Source organism: Meriones unguiculatus, chromosome 6, assembly GCF_030254825.1.
Source record: "Meriones unguiculatus strain TT.TT164.6M chromosome 6, Bangor_MerUng_6.1, whole genome shotgun sequence".
NCBI lineage: Eukaryota > Metazoa > Chordata > Mammalia > Rodentia > Muridae > Meriones > Meriones unguiculatus.
This window is the reverse complement of record NC_083354.1, coordinates 2,935,184-2,956,129: the sequence shown is the minus strand read 5'-3', so window position 1 is coordinate 2,956,129 and position 20,946 is coordinate 2,935,184. Positions and strand designations below refer to the sequence as shown.

The 20,946-nt window shown below is 39.8% G+C and overlaps 1 protein-coding gene across 5 annotated transcripts in view; it reads right to left on the bottom strand.

Moving 5' to 3' along the window:
- Positions 1-20,946, bottom strand: part of Ube3d (ubiquitin protein ligase E3D) — a 136,699-nt gene that overhangs the window by 85,094 nt on the left and 30,659 nt on the right. For all 5 annotated transcript variants that reach the window (XM_060384669.1, XM_021639676.2, XM_060384668.1 and 2 more), the window contains 2 exons: positions 19,806-19,914; positions 16,852-17,015 (listed from right to left, as the gene is read on the bottom strand). In XM_060384669.1, the coding sequence (XP_060240652.1) occupies positions 16,852-17,015; positions 19,806-19,914 (273 nt within the window). The remainder of the gene's footprint in view (positions 1-16,851; positions 17,016-19,805; positions 19,915-20,946) is intronic.

Here is a 20,946-nt window from a genome sequence, read left to right as displayed (position 1 = left end):
TAATATTAAGACACATGAAACAATAGGCAGACCTATACAAAAAGTCAACAAATGCACAATTTATTGCATAGCAAAAGCAAAATAATATGAATCAACAACTTCACATTAAACAACATTTTGCAAAGACAATTTCACTTCGTGTTTTTTTGGTTATAACATCATTTTTGTCTTTTCTCACGCACACAGAATTATTAACATCATCTGAAATACATTTTGGGATACGCACAAAAATTCCTCCATCATTTTCTCTTTGCAAAGCTGCCTACCCGTCAGCTTTTTGCTTCAATAATCTCTCACCCCACAAATCTCTCATCAAGCGCTGCTATCTCTGTAAAGCTTTTCTTAATTAAAATGAATGAGAAGGCCCCTCACTTGTCTATCATGGCATATGATATGTATCAGTTTCCAAGATTAGATAATAGACTCCAGAAATAATGCTGTCTTAATTGTATTTTTATCTTCCAAACCCCCACCCAGCGAACTGCACACAGGGACTTCAGGTAGATTTCCTATCGAGCTGAATCTGAGGCTAAGCACTTCCCTCATTAACTACTCACACCAAGAGAAAACCAAACCTTCAGCCTACAGTCAAATCAAACAAAATAAAGAACGTGGGATAAAACTCTTCAAAATGCTTCTAAGTATCCCCCAATCATGGAATTAGCGGTTAATTACTTAACACTATAAATCTGTCTCCAAAGGGAATAAATTAAAGCCTAGGCTAGAGGCTGTCACTTGCCCAAGGATAACTTTACACATATGGAAAATCAGGGGCCACGTTTCAGTCTCTCTCCATCACACTCCCCACAACTGTAAAATACTACAGTCTTCTACAATTTCTCAGTGCCCCACATGCTTCAGGTCAGCTCAATAACAAATACCTTACCCACTGCCTCCAAACACAGGCCAGACAATCATCTAACAACTGTCTTATGCTCCAAAGTGCCACCATCTCCATACAGATAGCATCATTAAACTTAAGAAGCCAATGTCTGCACTGACAGTACGAAGCCCGGTGGCAATGTTTTCCATTTAGGACAGCAGTGTTCTAGTTTTATTGTACTCTATTAGAACATACCTGCTGAACTGGATGTAAAATGAACTTGTAATTTAAATATATGTATAACCATCTGAAGAGCAGTTTGGTCACGAATTTTTGCTAGAAACATTTAAAAATAAATGCATTTAAAAATAACACACAGACTCCCCCACCCCCTGCCCCGCCACCATCACTGAAATTTTGTATTATTACAGTAGTTTTAAAATAGTTTTATCAAAGACACTAAAGGTATGTGGTAAATTAAGACAAGCCCAAGGGTTATGCAGAGACTAAGAAATGATTGGAAAGGGGTGAGGTAGGTATATAAGTAGTTATTAAAACAAGTCCAGAGAAAGCAAATCAAGAAAAAGGAAAGAAAAATTCAACAAAGTTTGGAAAAAACAAACAAACAACAACAAAAAACAAGCATTTACAAAGAAGGCCAGTAGGTGAGGCAAGTGGGGAAAAGAGTAATGTCAAGATGGTTTCAAGTTGTTCATAGGACCACGGATATGATAAGTACCATTTTGATAAGCTAAGACAGGCTTGAGAGTGGCCAATTAGACTGCTGTTTGTGACTAACAGGTAGGTAGCGGAGGGAAAGGGATGCTGAAATGAGGCTGAAAGCCAATAGCCAACACTAGGTTTCATTAGGCAGCTAGCTGTAATAGGTGGATGAACAGGTGTGCTGACGGTATCAGCAAGTAGAGAGCAAAAGCCGCTGTGAATATACACTCATTTCCACCACTATTTTGCTTCCCAGTCACTGATTTCAGAACAGTCTGTAAATGACCAATAAAGAACAGATATGGGGCTGGACATAGGGGCATGGTGGCCCTAACCTAGCCTCACGCAACCCGCACCTGAGAAGCTGAGGCATGAAAATCAGGAGTTTGAAGCCAGCCTAAGCGACACAGCAAGGTCATGCCAAAACAAACAAACAAACAAACACTAAACCAAACAAATATAAAGAATATGTGGTTGACGGAATCAAGGATTTTCAATAGACCTGTTCTAATTCTTAAGTCTACCATAGTTCAGCTGCCTCAATGGGCAGTAACATTAAGTTCTACATAGCAGTTTTCCCACTGAGAGGCTAGGAAAATTCAATAATTTAATTTATTTAAAAGCTCAGCACAAATCTCATGCATATTAAACACATGATCTATGAAAATTACTATTAGGCAATTAAAACCACAATATTTGTCTTTAAAAGACTTACATAGAAAGAAAGGTTGGGGGGAGCTGCAAAGATGGCTCAGTGTTTGAGCACATACCATTCTTGCCCAGGAGCCAAACTCAGGTTCCAGTACTCATGCTGGGTATTTCACAAGAATCTGCAACTTCAGCTCAAGGGGATGTGATGCCCTCTTCTGGCCTCTGCAAGCACCTCCATTCATATGAATATACCCATACACAGATATTTACATACATAAGTAAAAATAAATGTTAAAAAAATTAAAAATGCCTGGAAATCTAGCGTGTCTATAGAAAAGTTATTTGAACCCAGAGACATTTCTATTAAGAAAATTCCACTATGTCAGAAAACCTTTCAAAAGTAACTTGCCAGCCTACTATATAATAAGCTGTCAGCTTTGCTTCCCAATTGCCCTTTGTCCTTATTGATCTAGAAACAATCGCTGCCATAAAATTAGCAAGGTTAAGTCACTTTGCCAGCAAGGATAGCATTATTTTATGTGGGTAGAAGGAAAACAAAAATAGGTAAATCACAGATGCCAAAGAAACAAATTAAAAATAGAAGACCCCACATGATCTAAAATAATTTTCTACTTATTTACTTTTATATAATTGGCCGGTTGCAGTGACGCGCACTGGTAGGATTTGCTGAAGGAGGCAGAGGCAGGAGGATCACGAGTTCGAGGCCAGCCTGGGCTACTTTTATATAATTGGCAAAGGTATAAAGGAAAGTTTGTTAGGCATGGACCACCGTAAACATTTTTATAGGTTGGCTAATGAAGACCTTACCCATGTTAGAGCACCCACAACCCAAAGCACCAACTTCCATGTGAATCCCTTATAGAAAGATCACAAAATTATTACAGGTGCTGCTTGAAAAGGAAAATAGTCACATGAGTAACTACAGACTAAACCAACATATGAACAGTACAGAGAGGCTCAGAAGCTGCACTATTCCATTCTAATGGGAGGAGATAGCCTAAGAAAGGTACAGGAGAAATAGCCTCAGAGGACTTCAAAGGCTTATTCAGAAACAAAAAGACTTGAGGTGGACAAAGGGGAAGAGCGTTGGCATAAATTTGTGGGGAAGGTATTGCAGATATAGCCTGGATGAGAGTTCCAACAGGCTTGAGGGATGGACACAAATCAATAACACGTAGAACATAATGAAGTACAAAAATGTCATCATGAAGCCCATTTTTTTACACTATCAGCATATGGGAATTTTAAATATAAATACTTAGGGCCAACCAGAGAGCTCAGTGAGCAAAGGCACTTGCTGTCAAGCTTCACTGTCTGAGTTCAATCCCCAAGACCTACCTGGTGGAAGGAAAGAATCAGCTCCCTCAAACCACCCTCCATCCTCCAAACATGCACCATGACATGTGCATACCTATATACACGCTACATACATACATAAACAAATAAATGAATTTAAATACATACACACACATATATATGTATATATATATGTATATGTATATATATATATGGCTTTAAGAGTGTCAAATACATGATAGGGGCAATGGAACTGTGAAGAGAAAAAGCAGGCGTGAAAAAACTATGCAGGTACAATAGACAGGATGCAAAACCAAACAGATGAAGGTTAACTGTAGATTTGGAGTCCAGGCACAGAAGGGAATTCAAGAAGCCATTGCTAGAGATACAAGGAAAAAGAAACATATGTCACCAGGAGTGTTGCTGCGCTTCCTCTACTTTGGGGACTCAGAATCTGAGAAGTAAGGGGGATCTGTAGCAGAGACAACGTGATGGGAATACAAGCAAAGAACTCAAGTCAAAGGAAGAGCGACAATGTGACCTCAAATGGTTTTACTCAGCATGTGTGTGTGTCTGTTCATACGTAACTGTGAGTGTGGGTGTGTACATGTGTGCATGTAGATACATGTGCACATGCAAGTAAGTGTCTATGTGTGGCGGGCAAAGGCTCATGTTGGGTGGTGTCTTTTCTCTATCACTCTCCAACCTTTTATTTTTTGATACACGGTCTGTGACTGAACCAAGGCTCTTTGACTTGGTTTACACTGGGTGGCCAATGAGCTTCGCAAATCCGCCTGATTCTAACTCAGTCCCTCAGCACTGGGGTTATAGGCATGCACCACTGCACCCTACCTTTTAACCGGGTAGCTTCTGGGGATCTGAACTCATCTTCATGCTTCCACAGCAGGCAATTTCATAACTGTGCCATCTCCCAAGTCCAGGAATTAGGGTTTCTATCAGAAGAACAGAAGCTAGCAAAGATGCCAGGGAGAGCATTCCTAGGCTTTAGGAAAAAGTGGAAATGGCATGAAAATGAAAGATTTAAAAAGAAAAAAAGAGAGGGATCAGAAGACAGAGGAAAACCAGAATGCAGAGGAAGGCCTCCAGAAGAAATGGGCATAGTACTGAATTCTAAGGACTGAGAACAGTGATTTTGCTTACTACGTGTCCACTGGTTTCTGATTCAGTTCATTCAGTAAATGGAAAGGATAGACTACTGTGAAGATCTTAAACAGGACAAAAGGTAAAAGCTTTTGATTCCAATTTTACTTGTGGTAAGACAAAAATTTAAAACTTTAAATAAAAATATTTTTTTGCATGTCGAAAAATATCAAAAAGCTTAAAAGTGATTTGCAAGGTATAAACAGTTAATATTCCCAATAATATAAGGGGTTGATACCTATGAGCTATAAGAATTTATATAATATTCACAACCAGATATAATATACAATATATTATATATAACATAGATATGTAATATATAATACTTTCTGTCTTACATACACAGACACCAGCATAACTAAGCAAAGGAATATAAACAAGTTATTCACAGAAGAAACTCAAAAGTATAATAAACATAATCCAAGATGCTCAGAAAAAGAATCACTCTACAAAATGCAATTCTATTAGATTGGCTATAATTAGCAAGCTTGCAAATGTGACTCACTGGAACAGGCGAGGGGATGAATGTGTCAAAGAGAGCAGCCCCGAGAAGAACACGACAATTTACCATCAAACTATCACTACTTCCAATCTCCCATCAATAGTACCTGGGCTTCTTCAATGGCTAATTCTAAGACTCTGCAGTATATTGTGATATCAGCAATAAGGATGTGTTTTATATTTACAAGTATGAGACACAGCAAGAGGACACATGAGCCAGCCTAAATCAATGACCAAAGGTGGAGCAATTTGAGCAACAAAAACAAGCGAGGAAGAATAAGATTAACAGGAGAACATCAGGTTATAATAAAAAAGAGTAGATGACATACAACAAAATGCACGAGTCCTTATGATATAATACCTCACTAGAGAAGACTCGGTGAAATTCAAGTACTGTGTGGAATCTGTGAATCATAACATGCCAATACTACTGCACTGGTATTGACGAAGGTGTCACGATAACAGAAGATGAGAATATAAGGGGAACTGAAGTTAGGTGAAGGGTTCACAGAACAATCTGTACTGCCGTAGTGACTCTTCTATAACTCTAAAGTGCTTCCCATAAAAAGATTACTTCCTTAAACTTCATTACATCAATATCCTCCAAGGGTAGCCTCTCTACTTCTTTCTATCGACTTTATTATTTTATGTGGATGATTTTTTTGCCTGTATAGACTTCTGTGCACCCTGTGCATGCCTGGTACCCATGGAGGCCAGGAGACGGCATCAAGTCCCCTGAAACTAGAGTCATAGATGGTTGTGAGCCACCATCTGGGCACTGGGCACCGAACTTAGTCCTCTAGAAGAGCAAACAGTGCTCTTAACCTTTGAGCCAGCTCTCTAGCCCTTCCATTCCCTTTACAGGAAGACCTTCAGAGGCGTGAAAAGAGGTTTCACTGCAGAACAATTAATATCTAAGAAAAAATTTAAACAAAATACATAAATCGCAAATTATCTACATTATGGATTATAATACATGAGTTAAAAAAAATAAAATTACATATATTGACAAGACATAATGCTGTCTGGAAAAATAAACTACAAAAGAATATTGTAGTGTAGTTGGCTAGAGAGATTTGGTCAAGTGCCTGCTGCATCAGCCTGAGGACCTGAGCTCAGGTTCCCAACACCCGTGTGCATAGCCAGATGAGGCGTAACACGTTTGCAATCCCAGAACTGGAAGTGAGACAGTCGGGGAGAGATCGATAGATACCTGGGTCTTGCTGTCCAGGCAGCTAGCCAACTGGTGAGCTCCAAGGTCAGTAAGAGACCGTCTCTCAAAAAAAGCAAGGTAGAAGGTAATTGGGAAGACACCTGACAGCATCTACTAGTCTACACACCCACCCACACACACACATACACAGAGAGAGAGAGAGAGAGAGAAAAAGAGAGAGAGAGAGAGAGAGAGAGAGAGAGAGAGAGAGAGAGAGAGAATATTATGGCCTACATATGGCCTACAGTCTTTAAATTGACAAAAAAAAAAAAACAGAAAACATGAACTATTTCCATATTCATTTTTGGGGCATGCATTAACATGCGTATTTTCAGCTGTCAGGAGACCAAAAAACCTATTCATGTGGTTAATTACATAAATGGGCAGAAATGGAGATGAGGTGAGTGTGTTCCTATGACTTTGGCATTATTCCTCCAGAAAGTTGCCTGGAGAATTAAGAGATGACTGACTGGTTTGTAGCTGGGAAGACACTATTTCTCCAACCGGTCAGTTTCTGCCTGGAACTACATACAGAGCTACAAGGCATGTCCCTCAGAGGCAATGATACACAGAAAGGAAGACTTTGGGCCTGGAGTGCCACCATGGTCCCTAAAAGGGGTGCTTGCGTACAGAGGAAACATTACACTATTAATGTACAGGATTACTAAGGGGAACACCAACAACCAATTGTCTAACTTCTTGAGGTTTCAACAGAGGTACCTGCACTTGGAGGACTCTCACAGTGTTATGGATGAAAATAAAATCCCCACACACTATGGAAAGCAGAAGCCACAGTTCAGATTTTTGACCCTAATGTCCAAGAGGAAGTCATCACCAGCTAGGAACATTCCATGTGTTTTTCACAACAGAGCCAAAGTCACAGGCCCTATGGATTCTATATCCTTTCCTTCACAGCCATCACAACATATTTGGCCAACTCGTTTCTTTACCAAACAGGATTTCTAAAACCCACAGAAAACGGAGACAAATTTTGAGTGGAAGCATACACTTGGATATCTGCTAATACTCCATTAAAGGACTGTAATTTAGTATATTTTCAAAAGAGATCACTTCCCATCAACAATCTGGGGTGTTTTCAAAAATAATAATTGGGAAACTGCAGACATCTAATTAAAAGCTTTCTCCTAAGCCCCAGCTAAGTTTCAGGAAGTGATTAGGAGCAACAATCCCTTTCCAGATCATAGCATTCATTAGTAAACAGGATACTCAGCAACGCAATGTGACAACAAAACTTTAATCCCAATAAACCCAACACTCTGCTCTGAATTCGTCCCCAGTGGGTGGGCAGGAAGCAGGAAAGGAACAGTCTCACATACACTGCCCTTCCCTCCTTGCATGCAGAGGTCATGACTCTACTTTTCCCACAAGGTACCTTTCTTAAGAAAGCAAGAACCTTTAATCCCAACACTTGGGAGGCAGAGGCAGGCAGATCGCCACCAGTTCAAGGCCAACCTGGTCTACAGATGGAGATCCAGGACAGCCAGAGCTATACAGAGAAACCCTGTCTCGAAAACACAAGATAAAACAAAACACAAAAGTGAGAACCTCTGGAGGCAATGCCCACCTCTATTATACGCCATGGTCTTACTTCTGGTCTGTTTCTTAGTGATTTCAAAATAGTCACAAGTCATGTAGGAATTCCAAGTGAAACAAGCTGTTGTACTGCCACAGTCTAAAGAGGGATTTTCCCAATCACAAATAAAATATGTGAGGAATGTGTTTAACAGTTAAATAATTCCCTCTCTGTGAGAAAGTTCGGGTGAAAATACACAAATAGCCGACAAATGTGTGGAAGCAATTCTAAAGAAGCTTTCATATTTTTTAATAAGCACCGGACCACTTCACAGAACTGTTAGATTACTTTCCATTCAATGATTTCCTGCTCTAGGAAGTGAAGACACCAGACTTAAAAAATAAAATAAAATAGATAAAAAGCTGTGTTGGTTACCATTAAGCACTGGTCTAAAACATCAAATACGACCATTTAACCCAGAAGTTTCTGCTACTAGTGTAACACCTTAGAATATACAAAGATGTGCCGGATAGAAGACAACAAACGGCACCTTTGGGGGAGCAAGGAGGGCTGACACCAACCTTCTAAGTTTCCAGAGGAGCTTTTCTCAAGTAAAATATACATTTATAGCCCACTTTCACATCTCCTAAAGTTTCATGGTGAAGAAGACGTAGTGCGAGGGAGAAGTGCTCGTTTTGGAGCCGTAATCATGGCTGTCAGTGACAAGCTGAACTTATTTCTGGTCGCCAGTTTCCTCCTATGTGAAATACAGAGGTGGGTGTTCACGCCTCAAGTTTGAGCTCGCTCTGCTCTACAAGGTCAATGTCTCCTGGATTATACTAGCAATGACCTTACAGTTTCTACATGCAAGTGGAAGTCGACACTTCCTGCAGATGGTTTGCTGTAACTCTCTATAGGACCCCGATCATCTACAGCATCATACTCACGCAGCACTCAAAGCAGCTAACACTAGATGGCTTATGGGGTTACACAATTATTGAATAAAAGGTCTTTTGAGTATTCTGGTGGATGTAAAATTGTCACAAATTAACATTGTTTGTGTTAGCATTCTTATCAGTCGAAAGAGTACATTCCTTTAAACTGAGCCCAAACCAACCAGCACATTTCCACAGTATTTGAGGCAACACTGGTCTTCGACATCTCAGCGCACAGAAGGAACAACAAACACATATGAGTGTGACTTTGCTCACAGGACACTACCATCATACACATCAACATGAAGGTAAAACAGATGAACTGGACTTGGCCAAATTTAAACATTTCTGTTCATCAAAAGACACAATCAACAGAGTGAATAGGATGCTAAAGAACGGGAGAAAAAAAAAAAACCCGTAAGTTAGACACCTGAGAATAGACTAATAACCAGACCACCCAACAACCCAGTGAAAAACTAGGAGAGGGGATTGAACAGGTGCATCTCTGAAGAGGGAACACAAATGACCAGAGCACATGACCTGATGTTCTGTGTCACTATGCTGGCTAGGTTTTGTCCATTCGACACAAACCAATCACCTAGGAAAGTGGAACCTCAGTTGCAAATATGTTCCAACTAGATTGGCCTGTGGGCAAGTCTAAGGGGGGACGGAGAGGAGCGTATGATCGATGTGGGAGGGATCAGCTCATGGTGTGTGGTACCAACCCTGATCTTCAGTTGTGTAAGAAAGCAGGCCGAGCAAGCTATGGGGAGCAAGCCAGTAAGCAGTGTTCCTCCACGGTCTCTGCCTCAGTACCTGGCTCTAGAGTCCTGTCTTCAGCTTCCCTAGATGAGGGATTATTACCTGTAAGATGAAATAAATCATTTCTTCCCCAGCTTGCTTTGGGTCATGGTTTTATCACAGCAGCAGCAGTGAGACTTAGACAATCAGTAATCATTAGATAATGTTCATGAAAACTGTAATGAGATCTCTTCTCATATCCTGTAGCGAGATTTTCTGATTTCTTTATGAAACACAGGAATGTTATGGGAATGTGTTTTTGTTTTAATCCCAGATGTGAGACATGGGGCTGCTTCAGACTGTCCACAGCTGCTGATTATGATTTGCCTCGTGCTCTAGCTGGGGCATGATTTGCCAGCTGCAGATAGTTTCTGCAAGTGTGTGACATTTGTAATGCTGGGAACTCTTGAGAGGGTATATAAATGCTAGAGCCCTGAGAGGGGCAGCAGTTGCTGCTACTCCTGCTCCACCCTCTACTCCTGCTCCACCCCCTACTTCTGCTCCTGCTGGGGCTGCTGCTGCTACTAATGGTGGTTCCTGGGTGCTGTAGCTGTGGTTTGTCCAAGTGGTCATGTGCAAGGGGGCAAGAAGACGTAATTGAATATCTTGACAGGAGGTGGGGGGGGGGAGAAACTTGCCCCAAAGAACTCATGCCCCCTCATTAGCAGGAAGTAGTCTACTGATAACCAATAACCATGCTCCCTTCCTTGCTATCCTTTCTCTTCTACCTCGTGTTGTGGGGTTGGAAGGGTAGAAAAGGGGTAGAGAAAGGTAGAAGAGAGTAAAGAACCCAAAAAGTAGCAAACGCTGTCTATAGTATCCTTTAGATTACCTAGTATCAAAGTAACTCCTTTTAAAAGCATACCTACACTCAAATAAAAACAGAAAAATAGCTAAACCTAAAGGAGAGAAACAAAGAAAAGCAACAGACAAAAAACAAAACAAAACAAACAAAAAAAAAAAGCCGAGCAGCAGGGGTTAGCTAGCTAGAAAGAAGTTGAAACACTTGATTGTGTAATTTTGGTGGATCTGTAAACCACTAGGACTGCTCAGAGAAATAGTATAGAAATAGTATAGGTTGTTCTCAAAAGCAGAACAACCAAAGGACCCTGTAATCACGGTTCTGGGCATGTTACTAAAAGGACCATTTCCCTTACAGAAAAAGGAAAAGCATAACTAAAAATTTGGTTATATTTCACCGTTTACTCTCTTTAACAAAGTTAGCCTATGATATTACAAGGATTTTGGTGCATGTCATAGTAGAATTGATTTTATTTGCTGATCCAAATACAATTTCAAGAAAACTGTGAGCCATCCACAAAAAAGGTAGAAGAAGCCTGCTTTCAAGAGACATTTCCAAGCAGGTTCTCATCTTTGGCTTATTAAGATTTAGGGCCAGAAAATCCTTTGTTATAAGCTGCTCTTCTCAATATCACAGGATGTTTAAGAGAAATCCTTAATAATTTACTAGATGCTGTAATCCTTCAAGTTGTAACAACCAAACCTGTCTCCAGACATAGCCAAACTACAGGCAAAATTACTCCCTGTCTAGTGGATCTGAAGCCAAGGGTGGTTTGACAAAATGGTAGAATCAAACTACAGAAGTTAGACCTCATGCACTAACTTTTTAACTTTGGACATAAGCTCTAGTATACAAACTAAAGAACAGAAAGCATGAAATACAAATTATTCTGCCAGTATAAAACATGGGCCAGTAGGAACAAAAAAAAAAAAATTAACAACAACAACAACAACAAAAATTTGGTGCTCACCCATATATGAAAATGCTGGTTGGAGCAAGGAGGGAAGGCATGAAAAAAAATTATTCAAAATGATGAGCGATGTTGCTAGAAAGAACGAACATTCTAAAAATATTACAAGCCAGTTTTTTTCCCCTTTTTGTGAGTGCTCAAGGAAATAAAACCATAGTTACATTTGCTGTTTTCCTCTTTTAGACTACCATCTGGCCATCCACACTTTCACTAGAAAAAAACCTCTAGCAACTGGGACTAAAATAGTTAATGTACCACCCCATGTGTCATGGATATGCCAGAGTCTAGTTTGCTCAGTTATGCCCCTAAAGGAAGACACTAATGTCCTTAAAAGACAAAAAAAAAAAAAGTAATTCACTCAGAGTATGCTAACCAACTTACAAGATTCCTGTCTGCCTTTAGGAATACAGAGTCCAAAGAGGGAAAGAAGGGCACAGTAAAAATCATTTTATATAACAGAGAAGTACTAAATCAAAGTTGTTTATTAGACATGAACTCTCATCCAAAATATCTAAAAGCAGTTTTTATTTTCTTTTCTAATCAAACACAACAAAACACAACTGAGTATAGTCAGTGAATTTCCATGCTGCAAATATTTGTTAAGAATGAGTGAAGTTGGACTTCAGAGTGGCTTTGTCAGTAAAGTCCTCCTGCTCAGTGAGAAGACCTGAGTTCGGATCCCCAAATCCAGAAAACACTGGACATGGTAGTGTGCACCTATGATCTCAATGCTCCAACTGGGAGATGAGAGAAGGGGTAGAGAGAGTCCCAGAAGCTTACCAGCCAGCTAGCATGGCATATGCAGTGGCAAAATAACCACCTGCCTCAAAATAAGGGGTACTGTTGTGAGAGTAGAAGCCAAGATTATCCTCTGAGTTCTACACATGTGCCATGGCACACTCTCACATACATACATACATACATACATACATACATACATACAAAGAGTCAAAACAAAGAATGAGTAAGATAACAGTGCGATCTTACTAAATTCTTGTAATATTCCACCAGAAAGAGTAAGATCCTTCGTATAATGCACATGCAATTTATCAATATATCTAAATGAGTTTAATATTCAAAAGCTATGAAAGGAAAACCGAGTTGGGTGTGGTGGTGCATGCGATGATGTATGTAATACTGTAAAGTAATAGTATGCATATTGGCGCATTCTATACCTCAGCATTCAGGAGGTAAAGGCAAGCATGTGAGTTCCAAGTCAGCATTAGCTTTAGGAGACCCTGTCCAAATAAAACAAAACAAACAAAACAAACACCAAGAATAAGCTAAATGGTGCCTCTTGCATCTTTACTGGCCTGACCTTCTTACTTTTCTTTCTCTCGCCCACAAAGGCAGGCTATGGTATGAAGAACCTACAGTCACCAGTAGAAGAACTGTAATCACTAAATACAGGAAGAGCTCATGTCACTGTATCAAGACATGCTTTGAGCTCTCTCCCAAACAAAGGTGGCAGGACAGAGGCAGGCCTCGCTACCCACGACCCGTCCTAGCACAGGATTTTAACCTAACCCTTGAACATTTGGGAAGAGAAAAGTTATGAAAAAGAAGTGCACGCGCGCACACACACACACACACACACACACACACAGAGCTAACATGAAAAGCAAAATTAAATAGAGAAAGCAGGAAGGTTTAAGGATAATCATCAGTCTCAGAGATTAAGAGGTTATCATATCCGTAAGATGAGGTACAGCACGACAAAGTTTTGTGTACAAGTTCCCATTCTCATACAATGGTATGAAACCTTAGACAACCAAAGAGAATATCCTAATGAATTTTCAGGGTTGGTGAGATTTCCAAGTGAGTAAGGGGACTTGCTGCTAAGCCTGAGGACCAGAGTTCAATCCAGGACACATGGATGGAGAGAACTGATTTCTACAGGTTTCTTATCTCCACTCACATGCATGTACACACACGCACACACACACACATGCACATATACAAACATATACACACACATGTGATACACACACACAAACACAACAAACACACACACAATTTTGTAAAAGATTCATATTTTTTTTTTTTTTTTTTAGAGACAGAATAGGTGCACGATAGTTTCGGGTATTAAAGAACTGACTAAAGTACAAATCTGGAAGAATGACTAGAAAGTATAATTTATCAAGCCATTGATTTATAGGAATACCTACATTCCTAATCCTCTCAGAGGCTCAGGCAGGGGGATCATCAAGAGCTGAAGGACAATCTGGACTACACCGTGAGTTCCAGGCTAGCCTTGGTGTCAGCCTGTATGTATCCTGTCTCTAAAAACAAAAACAGAACACCAGGGGCTGGAGGGATGGCTCAGTGGTTAGTAACCCCACCGGCTGTTCTTGCTGTAGACCTAGATTCTGTTTCCAATATGCACAGGGCTGCTCATAACTACCTTTAGCCTCATTTCCAGTGAACCTAACCCCCTCTTCTGGCCTCCTCGGGCACAGGGACACACATACGTACGCCTACATGCAAACACGTAAATAAAAAAATTAAAAATTAAGAAAAAAGCAAGCAAAAGGATATACCTTATTAAGTAAAAAGCATGGAATAGTAAACAAAAAAGCAAGTTGCAAAAATATAAGAGTATAATAATATTTACATAAAACATGGCAAAACATTCTAATTTCTGTAAAAACACACACACATATTAATGGATCTAATGCATAAGAGTAGGAGGCAAGCTAAGGGGGAAGACTTTGGCTGGACAGGTAAAGAAATGTGGTCATTATAATCAGATTTACGGCAGTTTCCAACACAGCCAAGGAATAGCGAGGAGGAAACAAGGAGAGCCATGAGGATCCCTGTTTCACTTAAGAACATGAATCGTAGTTACGTCAAGACAGTGGCAGTAAAAGGAAATTAGCTTAAATATGTGCATTAAAAATTTAAAGGTAACCATGAAAACCATCTTGAGATCGATGCTTTTTACTTTCAAATAATCAGAAGACAGTGATGACACAGAAAGCAACTAACTAAAAGGTAGTGGATTATGTCCAAATATGTGAATAACCACAACAAAAAGTATAGTGAAATCCACCACTGAAACAGGGAGAGCTGGGCTGAGAAGATAGCTCGGCGGTAAAGTGCTTGCCTGCCAAACCTGAGGACCTGAGTTTGGTCCCAGAACTCATGTGAAAACGAATGGATGCAGTGCACGTATCTGTAATCCCAGCACTCTGGTGAGACGGGAGGTGGAGACAAGAGAAGCACCCAGTAACTCCCCAGCACAGCAACATAAATAAGAGAGAGCTTGCCTCAGAAAAAGAAGAGAAAAAGTACTTCCCAAAATGCTGCCCTCTGACCTCCAGGACACGGCAGCAAATGAGCCCACAGTCATTCACACACTCATGCACACTGAAAACAAACAGAAACATAAACTAGAAACAGATGCATGCACTCACTGAAGCTTTGAAACACGCAGCCACATGCCACACACAAAGTATAAATGAATGAAATACACACTAAGATAAAATGAGAGAGGACAGGTGAAAATAAAGACATGTCATTAAACAATAATAGGTTGATAAGTTTTTAAAGTAAACATAGCTGTAGTGACATGAAAGCAACTAGAAACAAAACTATCATCAATGGAGAAAAAACCAGCAACTCTCCTGTTGATGAAGTATGCAACCGGGAAAATAAATGGCCACCCCACAAACACGCACTTAGTGACAGACTTTCAAATCATAAAATGTAAAACAACAACAAAAAGTGACTTCCACAATAGTATTTCATGAGATTTAAAACATCTTTCTCAAGCCTACGTTTAAAATAAGTAAAAAATACAAATAAAGGGATTTTAATAAATGACTGTATAAATCTAAATGTATAATGGCACAGGCACACATCAACAGAAAACCAAACAAAACATGAGCAGCTCAAAAGTTCACCAAAGTCTCGAGGCATTAAAAAAAAAAAAAGAACATTCTTGAACATGCCTAAATAAAATATAAGGACGAGTAACTGAACCCTTATTGGTTAGATGGCATCACGTGGGCAAGGATCTAAATGGCAGTCCTGATAAAGCTAGGGAAATGGGCAAGGCAGAAAACTCCAGGTCAGAATATAAGTTTGCAGTGCCATTCTACAAAACAATTTGAAACTATCCATCGGAAAGTGTTAAAGTGCATACATCTTGAGTCAGCAATTGTGCCTCTTTAATCCCTTCTTCTTAAAGCAAAGTCCACATAATCAGAAAACAACCCTGTAACAGTATAGAGTTCTACAGTAATTATAACAGCAAAAAGCAAATATCTTATGATGAAAATAATAACCGTTTATGTATTTCATACAATGTCATGCACCAACATGGAAGACTCCCCAATGAAAGGGGTTTATTCATGTTAAGTGTGAAAGATATATATATATATATATATATATACATATACACACATATCATCCAAATTATGTCCTTGCAAAATGAATTCAAACAGGGATCGAGTACACAACTCATGGAGAGGAACATGGCTTTCACAGTTTATATGTATTCAACTTTTCAGTTTACTGAAATCTTTTATGATTTGTGCTGCTTGCATAATTTAGAAAAATAACACTCATTTTTAAAACTGTATTATTGAATACCCAGGGGGGGGGGGAAAGCTGGGATCTTTCTGTTCCTACTACACAGTTGATCAAACTCAGCAGAGAACAGAGAACAAATATAAACTTCCAATTGTCCAACTAGAAGACTTGATGTCTCCTGACCTCTCCCGATTTGCAGACTGTTTGTTATTCATCAGAGATACCCTACTGCTCCACTTCCTCCAAGTGTTCCTTTACCACCACCCTAACTAAAGAACCTCCGAGCTTTAAGAACTGCAACCTCCAAGGTACCATTTATCTCACTTGCTTCCACCTTTAACTACAATATCCTAGAACTCAATCTTTAAAACGGGGTCAACAAAGTGAATAGATTGTAATAAACAAACAAATAAATAAAACTGGGGACAAAACTTAGCCATAAGTGAGCTGGTAGGCTCAGATGTACAGTGACCACACTGAAGTCATAGAACTCTTTTAATGTTTTTGTTTTGTTTCTAGTCTGCTTCCACATGTTACAAAGGCAAACTCGAAGGCAAGGATTGTTCACTCACAACTGTATCCTAAAAGCCTGCAAAGAACTTTAGGCAGTTCCAACAGTTGTTGAAGCCTGACTTAGCACCATAGCCATATGCACAGACAGCTGAGATTATAATAAAAAGGCTAATTATTTCCAGGAAAAGCAAGTTCTCTGCATATTGGTAGGAATTTTCTGTAATAACTTGATCTACTTACAAGTCGTAATATTTAGCAATGTGACTCCTAGCAGCTTGAAGAAGGATTTACCTCACTCATTTCTTTGTGCCCACATGGTGACCACAGCTGAGATGCAATGTGGAATGGAAAAAAACAAAAGCACAACTTACTCTTCATTCCTGCTTTTGATGCAGGGCTGGTAGAGGACTTTAATGGCATTACAGGCAGAGCTGGAGTCAGTTTCCGATGTATCTTCCAACAGTGGGAACTTCCTCACGCATCCGGATCTTCTCAGGGGTTCAATCACCAAACTGTCTGAGTTTAAAATCCAGAGCTAAAGTATGAGAAGAGAAGTTCACAGTGGAGAATATTGCTACTCTGTGTATATAGTATATGACCACTACAAAAAGCCACAGAATAGAACAACAACAACAAAAAAAAAAAAACATAATTACATACATAATATAAAAGTAAGCTACGCCCTTAAATTTTATTTTTATTTTATGCAGCATTTGGGAGAGCAACCATATAAAGGTTTTTTTTTTTAAGTGATTAGGAAAAAAAAAATATCTAGTATATAAATGGCAATGCTAGAATGAGTCTGAAGTATTTGGAGCTCCCAGATATAAGTGAGGGGTCAAACAATGTGAGCAATGAGAAGCAAAGAATAGAAAGAGAATGCAGCATGAGATGAACAATGAAAATGTCTATGTGGATAACAGGATGGAAGGTAAATTATGTGCTTCCAGTACACATAAGAGATGGAGCAAAGCACTAACTGTAGTGGGACTTCTGGGGCAAGGCAAAGCCTGCTGTGCAGGGACAAGTCTCTGCAGAAGGGGCGACTGTAAGCCATGAGCATCCACTGTCAGCAGCTGTGAATGAGTGTACTGGTCAAGAGGACCTGTGGGCTACAGTAATGTCCACTAGACGAGATAAATTCATTCACCTTTTATGTACGGTGATAGTTATCTGAGTTAAAAAATATACATATTCTAATTCTGTATTAAGTTAGAAAGTCCTCTTCTAAAGAAGTAACAAATGTATGTGCAATGATGATTTTCTTGTAGCACCGTCCTTAGTAGCTATACAGCAGAATTCTAGTTATTAAAGAATAGAATCCATCCTACATTTGTACCAACAAGAAACAATACTCATTGCTACATGGAGCTCTTATTGAATAGCTAATCTTGTACCACTGCTTTGATTTGTTTTGTTTTTCATTAAAAATTCAAATACCTGTGAGAATTCTTAGAAATTACTGTATACAGATAGAAAATACATGTTTTATGTACATACATATCGGACTGTTATAATGATTGGCTCTGGAAAGCATGACATAACTGAGCTTAAGGAGCGGACCAGGATAGGGAAAATAGCTCTTTATGTTCTTCAGATTTTCTGAATATAATTAAAAAATGTATCCTAGCAATTTTTTTTATTAATTACAGTTTATTCACTTTGTATCCCCCATAAGCCCCTCCCTCTTTCCCTCCCGGTAACACCCTCCCTTCCCCTTCTTCGAGCATGCCCCTCCCCAAGTCCACTGATAGGGGAGGTCCTCCTCCCCTTCCTTCTGATCTTAGTCTATCAGATCTCATCAGGAGTGGCTGCATTGTCATCTTCTGTGGCCTGGTAAGGCTGCTCTCCCCTCATGGGAAGGTGATCAAAGAACAGGCCTATCAGATTATGTCAGAGGCAGTCCCTCTTCCCATTACTATGTAACCCACTTGGACATTGAACTGCCATGGACTATATCTGTGCAGGGGTTCTAGGTTATCTCCATGCATGGTACTTGGTTGGAGTATGAGTCTCTGGGAAGAGCCCTGTGTTCAAATTTTCTGGTTTTTAAAAAAGTAAAATTTCAATGTAAAAAGATGATTTTCAATCAGAAAAAAAAAAAAATCTTTTGACACAAGAAAACTAGGGCAAGGAACATGGTTCAAGTGACATTCGAGAATAAGAGCCAGGGTCAATCTCCAGAGCCCATGTAAAAATCTGGGGCTGGCAGTATAGAGCTATAATAGCAGTGGGTAGACAGTGAGCCCTAGGGCTCACTGGCACTTCAGTTGAATTGGCTGAGCTTCAGGCTTGGTGAGAGATCATCTCAAAAAAAAAAAAAAAAAATGTGGAGAACAGTTGATGAAGGTCTGTTCATGGGCCCATGGCCTCGAAACATGGACACACAAAGAAAACAAACACCAATTTCAAAGTATGGTGATGCTGTCCATTTTATATTACTCTGTGAGTTTCCTGAAGACATTCTGCTTCAACCTTGAGCACCTAGCAAAGTGCTTTTCGGATAAGAAGCACTCCGTATGGATTAACAAGTTGAAGAAAAGAGATGCAGAGGGGAGTATGGTCCAGGCTGTTTGAGGTTTCCAAACACATAGACAAAATTTATTTGTGCAGAGCATCACTCTAAACATTGGTGGGAGGATCCTGGCCTCTGCAACACGTGGGGGTGGGTTTAGATCCACCAATGACGGCCTCTTCTCCAAACTTGCTGCTGTTCCTTAAATATCAAGCTGTCAGAGGCTTAAAGCCAAGACCAACAAATCCAAAGAGAAGAGAATGACACAGTGTGATGGGACATTGTTCAGAAGAGTCATTAGCAAGAACAAAAGGCATCATTTTAGACATGAGCTTTTAAAGAACAAAAACAGGGTTTTCTTTCTGTCTGCACCCCCAGAACCTAAAATGAAAGGGGTACCCAGTCAGGTGGTACTAAATGAAGTAAGCTTGATTTATGGATTCACTGATATTAAAAGTTCAATTTATGGGGGCTGGAGAGATGGCTCAGCAGTTAAGAGTACTGCCTCCACTTCCAGAGGTTCTGAGTTCAATTCCCAGCAACCACATGGTAGCTCACAACCACCTACACAGTCATCTGATGCCCTCTTCTGGCATCCAGGTGCACATGCAGATAAATCTTAAAATAAAAATAAATAAATCTTAATAAAATAAATCTTAAAAAAAAGGTTCATTTATGGTCATCTTCTAGTTTCTAGATTGGAGAGATAAGAAAATAGAATGATGGAAATTAAAATTAAATTTAAAAAACTTCTGAAGCCTTTGGATTACAAAGCTATAAAAAAGTAGATGGAAAAAAAAATGTCCTTACCAAGATATACACTTTGCCATCCTGACCTTGAACTGTGAACCTGAAAGTACTTCTCGTGGAGGAGAGTTCCACCAGACACTGGGCAAAAACACTCTGAACAAACTGGGACCTGGTGAAACAGAAAGCCATCGTCACCATGTGCCTCTCACGATTCAAGACAAGGCCAGACTCACAGGCACCTTTAAGGCGCGTATATCACGTGCCAGGCTTTTCCGACCATCCATTCCTCTAGAGTCTTTCCTAATGTGCGCTTTGGAATACTAAACTGTATTTGTTCCAGTCCCCTTAAAATCCATCCTGGCTGCTATCATTAATGAGCTTGCGATAATTAGTATAGACCAACAAGTTGACCGGAAGGAGAATCACCTGGGAGACAAACCTCCAGCCATATCCGTGAGGGATTATCTCTGTTAGAATAGTGAAAACAGAAAAGACCCACCTTCTCTTTGGATGACACGGGACCATGTGCGAAGGTCCTGGACTGAGGTATGTGGAGAAAGCAAGCTGAGCACCAGCATGTATCACCCTCTGCTTCCTGTGTGCAGTGTCACCAGCTGCCTCCATGTCCCACCACCGTGACTGCTCTGCCACAAGCTACATCCTCCTGAATCGTGAGCCCAAACAACCTGTTCCTAAGTTGCTTGTATTTGGTATTTGGTCATAGCACTGACAAGTCACTCATACACACCCTCTCTGCTCAATTAAAAACCACTGACAACTCAACATTCATTCATGCCATAGCACATTCATACTTAGGTATATCAAATACCTCAGAAGGTGAGAAATTTCCTACCAAAAATAGTATCAAGACAATCTTTTTCATTTAAATTGCCTTAAGTGACACTTCTAAGGTATGGCATCAAAGCACATGCAGAAGGATATATATTAAGGATGTCATAACTTTTAAATATCAATAATTAGCACACATACACTGATTTGCTTTCTGATTTGATGTGATAAATACCAGGACAGAAAACAACTTAGGTGAGGAAAGGGCTTACTTAGCTTCCACTTTATAGTCCATCATTATCCAAGTTAGTCATGATAAAACCTCCTGACCAAAGAAACTTAGGGAGGAGAGGGTTTATTTGGTGAACATTTCCACATCACTGTTCGCCTTCAAGTAAGTCAGGATAGGAAC